The sequence below is a fragment of the Oratosquilla oratoria genome, chromosome 31, assembly GCF_046742065.1.
Source record: "Oratosquilla oratoria isolate Oo_2021 chromosome 31, ASM4674206v1, whole genome shotgun sequence".
NCBI lineage: Eukaryota > Metazoa > Arthropoda > Malacostraca > Stomatopoda > Squillidae > Oratosquilla > Oratosquilla oratoria.
Genome location: NC_134807.1, coordinates 21,266,766 through 21,275,841, shown reverse-complemented (window position 1 = coordinate 21,275,841; position 9,076 = coordinate 21,266,766). Strand labels below are relative to the sequence as shown.

The 9,076-nt window shown below is 35.6% G+C and overlaps 1 protein-coding gene across 2 annotated transcripts in view; it reads right to left on the bottom strand.

Annotated features, from left to right (window-relative positions):
• Nucleotides 1–309: 309 nt before the first annotated feature.
• The window catches only part of Ent2 (Equilibrative nucleoside transporter 2), a 1,314,811-nt gene continuing 1,306,044 nt past the window's right edge, over nt 310–9,076 (bottom strand). For both annotated transcript variants that reach the window (XM_076213392.1, XM_076213393.1), the window contains 5 exons: nt 7,080–7,251; nt 6,816–6,937; nt 6,344–6,546; nt 2,953–3,040; nt 310–2,820 (listed from right to left, as the gene is read on the bottom strand). In XM_076213392.1, coding sequence (XP_076069507.1) covers nt 2,737–2,820; nt 2,953–3,040; nt 6,344–6,546; nt 6,816–6,937; nt 7,080–7,251 — 669 coding nt within the window. In that variant the 3' untranslated portion in view covers nt 310–2,736. The remainder of the gene's footprint in view (nt 2,821–2,952; nt 3,041–6,343; nt 6,547–6,815; nt 6,938–7,079; nt 7,252–9,076) is intronic.

The window sequence follows — 9,076 nt, the reverse complement described above, 5'->3', positions numbered from 1 at the left end:
CTAGACAAATACTTAACCTCTTCAATACAAGTCAAATTCTAACGGCAGCATCCTGATGTACGATGATGCATCACAATACTCGCATTATAAAATATAAACTTACAGCTGTATTGCTCATTCTCTTTCACTCCAAATGTTAATAACCACAGAAAATAAGGTCAGGCCAGTTCATAGAGCATGGGGGATACTCAGGTACAACTACAAAATAAATATAATCAAGATGCCGGAGTTGTCTACCCCCTCGCTCCTCATGACGCCTAAGTAAGAGCCATATTAAAAGGGTTAATGATAAGGACATAAAATAGATCATTTATAACAGGAACAATTTATTTTCCCAATAGCAATAGCAGCACAGCGCAGCAGCTCGAACACTTCCTTGCTGACTTTGTACAATCAATTGCTAATATCTAGTTAGGATCCCTATTTTCATAATTTTTACAAAAATAAGGACTGGAACCCAAAAATCCAGACAGACTGACAAAGAAATGTTCCTTTCTTATGCTTTCTTCTTCCCTAATCTATTTTGGAAAACTTATACCTACATTCCTGTATGCCTACTCACAAAACATAATTAATCCATCTATTGAGAAACAAGGAAGCAACTGTTCTTTGTGGTCATGGAACTATTTCAAAACCCAAATGAAACCCAAGAAAGGCAATGAAATGTACTTGTGTTGGTCTCTTTCTTTTTCTTTTTCTTTGGCTCTAAAGCACAAAAATAAGTATGAACATGTATGAGTGCATATTTCATATGTGTATTCTATGTAAGTCCACATATATATATAAAACCTAGATTAATGCACACTAACTAGATATATCACATGTTAGAAAAACGAATATAAAACTTTTCAATTCTGCATTCCTTCTCAAAAGAATAGTTCTGAAGTTCAACTTATCACCAATAACAAATCCTACTATCAAAGGAATGGCCTTCAAACTCTAGAGTTCCTTAGATATGTTCTTACTAATGACATGTCATTTTACCCCTTATAAAAATTCTAGGTTTTGGGAATTAATTACTAATTTCTATTAACTGGTTAAACCCTGAAAATATCAAAAAGATAATATTGATAACAATACTGTGAACATAAGGGTCTTGACTAGTCTAAGATTTTTTTTAGCTGGTATAGACAAATGAACTACATTTTTGTGGCTTATACATAAATACTTATGTATGATTGTGTGTATACATTTGTGTATGTGCACAATTTTACATACATCTATACACACACACATTTTGTGTATATCATAAACATGCACACAAACATGCACATACTTTCACCCATAATACACACTGCATAAAAATTGTGCAATGCATATAATTTGAAGATTAATAAAGGAAAGCACAAAGTCTTGGCAAATTCTGCAAACAGTCAGCATTTGAGTGTGAACTTGTCAAGGCAACATGGGATACAGCAGTTCTCGTGTCTTTCGTTCAGCAACACAAGGCTGCTAGACTTTTTATATCCTCTAAGTTCCTTTCAATGACTAAAGTTTTGTTTCTAACTAATTGTGTTTTCAGCAGAAGGCTTGCTTTTAATGTGACACTGAAATACTGTTTGTGTCAATATTATTTATATGGCAGTTTAAGTTTCTAGTATTATTGTACATACATACAAATCCTACATGTAGATGATATTCAACCTATACACTTATGTTTCCATGATGTCAGCATTATGAATATAGTTCTCATGGTATAGCCAACAGACCACAATTCACAAATACTATTACCTAAATTTGGTAGGAACTATAGTATCTATGATTTAGATTTTCTTCCCAATAGCTTCGTATTTCAGCATAAGACTCTGAACAAAGTCTTTCTGCCAAGAAGCAAGATGTAGTCTCATACATAAGGGGCATTACATAAGCATCTCAAGTGCTTACAACCCTTTTACAGAGTTTTACATTAGTTCTTTGTGCTGAGAATATATGCATGCTCTTGTTCAATCCATCAGAATAAAAGAATTATGTTGAAATAAAATTAAAAACATTGATAAGAAATACTAACAATATTTCTAAAAATAAGCATCATCCACCAAAGTAATGAGGATGAAATTAAAATCCTTGTTATTGGCGATCCTTGTTCAGTAAAATTTAGTAAGTACTATACATTTATTACTTACCATCCCTGATCCACTCAGTCCAAATATCTTTATATTGTTAGTGATTCATGATATGAATTATTTTGAACCTTACTTCATTTTTAATTTTATCTAGAAAAGAAATCTTAAGTGCCTGTTTAACAATGCATGTCCTGGTAATATGGAATCTCTTGTGCTACTTTGTTCTGTGAACACTGAGTTGTTGTGAGATGTAGTCCCAAAAAGATGCACCAAGATGGGTTTGGCAAAACATTCTATGGATGCCTAGCCTATGTTATATTTACACAAACACTGTACACATAACAAACATGTCCTTAATCTAAAGACTACATGACACACTGGTTTAGGTTTCAAACCCCGCTTAAGGAAAAGGGGGTAAAATCCTTGAATAAAACTCCTAATAATTTCCCATTAGTATAAAAAATGCTTCATGTGAAACTGCATATGGGGGCTTCCTCGAGCATACAAGTTTCACCAAAGTCTTGGTGACAATTTGAATACATACATAATCCTCTATATACTCGTATATTCGTATCTACTTTTTTGTATCTGTTTGTTTTATGATGACAACACAGACTTCTAACCAGGTTGAATTGCAAGTAAAAACAGAAGGTCCCAGAGGTGTGTAGTCTTCCTAACTTTGAGTACAGTTAAGGACTGGGAATTTATAGCCAGGGATTTCGAAGGTATAAGATGTTACCAACCATGTGCATACAATCTGTACCATAAAGAAAAAAAAATTAGTATACTTGCTGCACTTATTTTTCATAAACAATAATTAATTTTGAATTCCAGTAGCTATTTCAATAAGATTTGAATATATATTTGCCATTTTTCACAAATTACCTACCTGGAAATTGATACCAGCAAATATGCCTGTGATTAGTGAAGCTGCTCCCATCATACCGGCCACTGGGGCATATTCTGGTTCCACCGTTCTGTGGGTTGACATTGAGATTAATGTAATAGAGTCCTATATTTTCAATCACTCTATATTTAATTTCATCTTGGAGTGAAACTGATGAAAAACAGAAATTATGAAAACAAGTACTGTACAGAGATAGTGAAATTACAGTAATAGGCCTCTTAGATATGACTACTTTCATAAAAAATATAGCTGTGGAATGAGGGTATGGATTTCTTGTCGAGTCCTGTGATCTGTGATTATATGACAGATTGTGACATATGCAAGCTCTGGGATTCTTGCAAAGAACTGTGTAGCAATTATTCTCAAATGCTACTCTAATTAGAGGATTTTTGCTTATTGATGTTTTTCCAATGCATCCCATTATTTTTCTTAAGGTTTGGTTTTGTATCACCTGTACATTTTCTGAGTTCCGTATTATGGGGAACCATTAGGTGGAAGCATTGCTTACTTTATTTAACTAGTTGTACTTAATTGTGTCTAGCTGTCTTGCTGCATTGCTTCTGAACTAGGGAAGTAGGCGAGATGCAGGGATGACCCATCAACCAGGATGAGCCAAGAAAAGAGGGAGGGAGGGGTGATGAATGGGAGTGGAGCATATGTGGATGAAATGGATGGGAGTGGATTTATGCCTTTGACTTTGGCTACCTCCCTTGTAAGGGGAAGGAAGCTACTGGTATATGTATGTATTTAATTGGTTTTAATACATAGAGTCGGAGCTGTGCTCATGTACTTACCTAATTATAGTATACAGGAAAAGAGCAATGCTTTGGTGACCTGAATACTAATTTCTAACATACCTAGCCTAATATTCATGTACAGTTCCAATTTAATTTATTTCCTTGATTTACAATTATCATATTTAGATTTGAACTTGTGTATAGTTTGAGCTTGGACTATGTCACCTTCTAAGCTATTCCACATATTTATGCATATGGGAAAACTGTATTTCTGCACATCCTTTAGATATGTGGTCTTTCTTAATTTGCTCCCATGACCTGTTATAGCCCTCCCACCTTTAATCAGGAGATCTCTTCTATCAGTGCAATATATCCCCTTTAGTGACCTGAATACTACAATCATATCACCTTTCTCTTAAACCTTTCAAAGTTGGCAGACCCAGTGATGCCTTTCTTCATGTGGTTTATCTGCCAGGCTAGGGGCCAGTTTGGCTGATTCCTTTTGTATTCTCTCAATCTTGCTTATATCCTTCACTCTGTGTGGGGACCATATTACTGAGGTATATTACCGTCTTGGATGGATCAATGTTTTGATGAGTTTTTTCATCATTTCCTCATCCATATAGTGAAACACTACTTTATGAAATTATTTATGAATTTTTTTGGCTCGAAGGCTGAAACACTACTTTAATCTTCTGCAATAGTCTGTACATCTCTCCCACAATCCTGCTGACATGTCTCATTTCTATATCTCCATATATCAAATTTTGAATTAAATATGTATTTATGTTGATAGCCTAGATTATATTCTCATCTAACTTATTTCCAGAAGTCTATATGTAAAAAACTGTACTTCCAACATATTTTAAGCAATCTTCTTTTGTCAGTTTTCTACTATGACCTCTTAATGATCTTTCATTTCATGCCAGCAGATCTTTTCTGTCCATTTTTCTATTCCTTTTTCTAACCTAGTTATCATTATCATATCATCTATCTCTCTTCACTCTTCCAATAAGGGAAATCAGTTTTTTCATTCTCTCCTTATGCTTATCATTTTGGTTGCCATCCTTTCTCTCCATTTTTTTTTTTTTTTTCATCTTTCTTTATGTGTGAGGACTCCACTATTGATGAATTTTCCAGTCTAGGAGCAAATTAGACTTTCAATGATATTTTTCATGAAGTTCTCATCCACATAATGAAATGCCACACTTATGTTCATGAGCAACTTGTCTCTCTTGATAGTTTCTACAACTGTGATGACTGATCATCTCTGATTAATATCCCTAAATCCTTTTCTTCCTTTGCCTTCATGATTAATCCATCTTCCATTTTATAACTTCTGTTTTTTTGTTTGTTTTTTCACTTTGACCCATTTCTAAGAGTTAGCAATTGCTTGTATTAAAATTAATTTTCTATATCTGGCTCCATTCATAAATCATATATTAGTCTTTCTATAACACCTTAAAATCCTCTTTACCCTTCACTTTCTTCATGATCTTGGCACCATCTGCATATAAATCTAAAAATATAGCTGCATATCTTCCTATTCCATTCATCATATCAGTGTTACACAGTAAGAACATTACAAGTTCCAGAACGGAGCCCTTACTTGTCACCTCTCTCCAGTCTGACATCTTTTCTCTCGCAGCTGTTCATATACATCTTTTAAGAAAATCTTTTACCCTTTCCAATGTGCTCCCTTTAAGACATCCTACATTTCTCACTTCCAGGTTCTTTAAGAGTTTAATCACTTCACATAGTTCCACTGTTATGCTCTTTATGACATCTTTCTTATCTTCAATCTTTTCTTCTTCAATCTCAGCCTTGTTGAATACAGATATGAAGCTTCTTCAAAGTATCTCTGTTCTGGGAAGTTCGTCTTTGCAAAGTTCTATCATTCTTGTCTGTATATTTCTTTTCTTAATTCTATCTTTTCCTCTTCTAACATAAATTCAAGGACTATATAATCACTCTTACCTATTGACCACTGGTAATTTAATATCTGAACTACCTTAGGTTCTCTGGTTAAGATCAAATTAAGTCTTGCTGGTGTACCTTTACCTCCATATCTTGTTGGACACTTCATGAATTGGGTCATTGTGGGCCTATTATTTATAGCTAATATTCATTACTATATTCAGTAATGTATTGCCACAGCATTTCTCACTTCCATCTGTATTTTATTCCTCCAATTTAGTCACTATATAACTAAAAATCATCCATTACATTCTTACTTTTTTTTTATTTATTCTTTCCAGTTACTTCACTGTATTTCTTAGTTGTGGTGAATATTTCCTTCTGTTGTCTAAATCCTGTGTTTGAAACCAATTTGAATGCACTCAGATTTCTGTTTTTTTGTGTTTTTTTCCCTATGAGATTTCTTGTACAAGGAACAAAGTTTATGCATGTGTCATTAGTTCCATTACAGTGACATTTCTAGTTAGTGGCAGGCATAGTTTGGAGTGAGGAGTGTAAGGATTTTTGGGGAGTACTTTTAATTTCACATATGATGATATAGTTATTTTAACATGCTGTATACACTGCATGATAGTAATTGTAATATTGAAACTTTCAAATGCATGGGAGAAACTGATGAAACTATCTTTAAAACACTCTCGCTGATGTATAATACTTACCGAGGACAGTACATCATGGCAAGAGAGGAATAATAGCCAGATGTGATGCCAAGAAATACAGACAGGACCCAGTAGCCCCAATCACTTGTGATGAATACTGGCATGATGCGGACAACATTTTTGGGGACAAAATTGCAGAAAATAAAGGCAGGAATGAAAAACAGACGTAGCAGTACTGGGATGCACAGGAATCTTGGGCCCGGCTGTAAATCAATTTGAATAATTACTCCTAGATTACATCACTTCAAGATTTTATGTAAGCTATTTATATGACATTATCTAATCTGGAGTACAATAAATTTCTTATCTTGATTAGCAATACAAATTCATGTTTGAAATGGTTGCTTATCTTAATATTCTTGTTAAAAAAAACTGCAAAAAACAAAAGTTGGAATGTCAGTGTTATTTCAAGTATATTGATAAGGTTGCACAATAATTCTAATGATGCATCAACAGTTACAAATGTGCATACCCAAGTGAATAGAGCTGGGAGCATGTTGCCTAACATAGCAAACAAATTGAAGGTGAGGTAGCATGTCACGGCTTGGAAGTAATTGCTACTCAAAATAAAATTCTCGTCTGTTCGGCAAATATCTGAAAAAATATATATATATATGTCATAAACAAATTCAGTAATAGTTTCTCATTATTTCATTAACTTTTATGGAACTCATTTAGGTGTCTGTTACTATGTAATGAATAACTGGTGGCACCTAACAAAGAATAAGATCATTACCAGCAAGCACTGCAGGGAAGACAGCAAGAGTAACAAAGAAAACCATGAAGACATTGAATAGTTGTGGAAATGCACATTTGAAGATGTGCCAATATGGAGTGCTCGGTTTTTGGTCTCTTTTTGCCGTCTTGAGTACTTTTTCATGTTGTGACTCATGGTAGCGGTAGAATTTCTGTAATAAAAATGTTGCATATGATGAATCTGCACATTTGACAAAAGATATGTATCCAGTATATTCAACTTTTCATTACATTTAATACCAAAAAGTTTTCAGTGAAAGTACAGGTACATAGAAAAGAGAAGGGAAGTAAAACATAAGATAAATGAGGCAAAGAGGAGAGTAGATGTGAAATGAGGCAAGAGTATGGCAGAAAATTCTGAAAGTAAAAAAGATGTTTTGGAAGGACATTGAGAGGAAGGGGAGGTGAATCAAGTAGAGAAGAAAAGGTAAAAGGTGCAAATGGAGAGATGATAATGGAAGAGATGGCAGTAAGAGCAAGATGGACAGAGTATTTTTGAGAATTACTAAATGTGAAGGAGAATAGGGAGTGAAAGGTAGTTGCAGTGGGAAGCACTAAGAAAATGACAGTGATGAATGGGGAAAATGGAGGAGAAATAAGGAAAAATGAGATGAAAGCAGTCATTAAAGTGATGAGAGCAGGTAAGGAGTTGGATGGGTGTCATGTGGAGTGTCTAAAAAAGGGAGGTACAGTGATGGGGGGACGGAGAGGGGGGGGGGTCGCCGATTTAATGAAGCGGCCTTGTTGTGGATGTGCTGTGTCTTGCGACACTGTTTCTGACCCAGGGCAGTGGACAAGGTGCAGGGATGACCCGTCATCCAGGAGGTGCTCAGATAAGAGGGAGGGTGGAGGGGTGTGGAGTGTATTCAGGGATGGAATGGGTGGAAATGATTTTATGCCTTTCCCTTTTTGGCTACCTCCCTTGTAAGGGGGAAAAAGCCTTGGTATATGTATGTATGTAAAAGAGGGTAGAGTGCTGAAGGACTGGAGGAATGCCTGTATAGTTTCACTTTACAAGGAAAATAGGACAAATGTGAGTGTAGTTGTTTCAGAGGGATCAGTTTGTCGAGTGTAGTTGGGAAGGCTTATGGGAGGGTTTTGATTGAGAGGATTAGGAGAGGAACAGAGGGAGTAATTGGTGAGGAACAGTGTGGGTTTAGGACAGGTAGGGGTTGCATGGATCAGATTTTTGTGGTAAGGCAGATATGTGAGAAAGCTTTAGGAAAAGGTAAGGATGTTTTTTGGGCCTTTATGGATTTGGAAAAGGCTTATGACAGGGTAGACAGGAAGGCACTGTGGGAGGTATTGCAGATATATGGGATAGGAGGAAAGCTGTTAAGAGCAGTCAAGAGTTTTTATGAGAGTAGTAGAGCCTGTGTTAGAATTAGAAATGGAGAGAGTGAGTGGTTTGAGGTAAAGGTGGGACTTCGCCAGGGATGTGTTATGTTGCCTTGGCTGTTCAATTTATACATGGATGGGGTGGTGCAAGAGGTAAATGCAAGGGTAATGGGCTGGGGATTGGAGATGGTTAAAGAAAATTAAGAAAAATTAAATAAGCCAGTTCTCTGATGACATTGCACTTATAGCAGGATCAGAGGAAGGGATAAGGAAGTTAGTGATGGAGTGTGAGAAAGTGTGTGAAAGAAGGAAGTTGAAGATAAATGTAGGCAAAAGTAAGGTGATGAGATGTACAAGGAGAGAGGATGGCAGCAAATTGGAAGTATTAAGGGAGAGAGACTGGAGGAAGTGGATAGTTTTAGATACTTGGATGTGAATGTGATAGGAAAGGGAGAAATGGAGTTGGAGGTAGAATGCAGATTGATAGAAGCACATAAAGCCTTGGTAAATCAAAAAGCGTAATGAGAAATAGACATTTGGGTATGGATGTTAAGAGAAGATTGTATGAAGGAGTGATTGTGCCAACAGCACTGTATGGGGCAGAAACCTGGAACATAAGAGAGGAAGAGTTTAAATGAG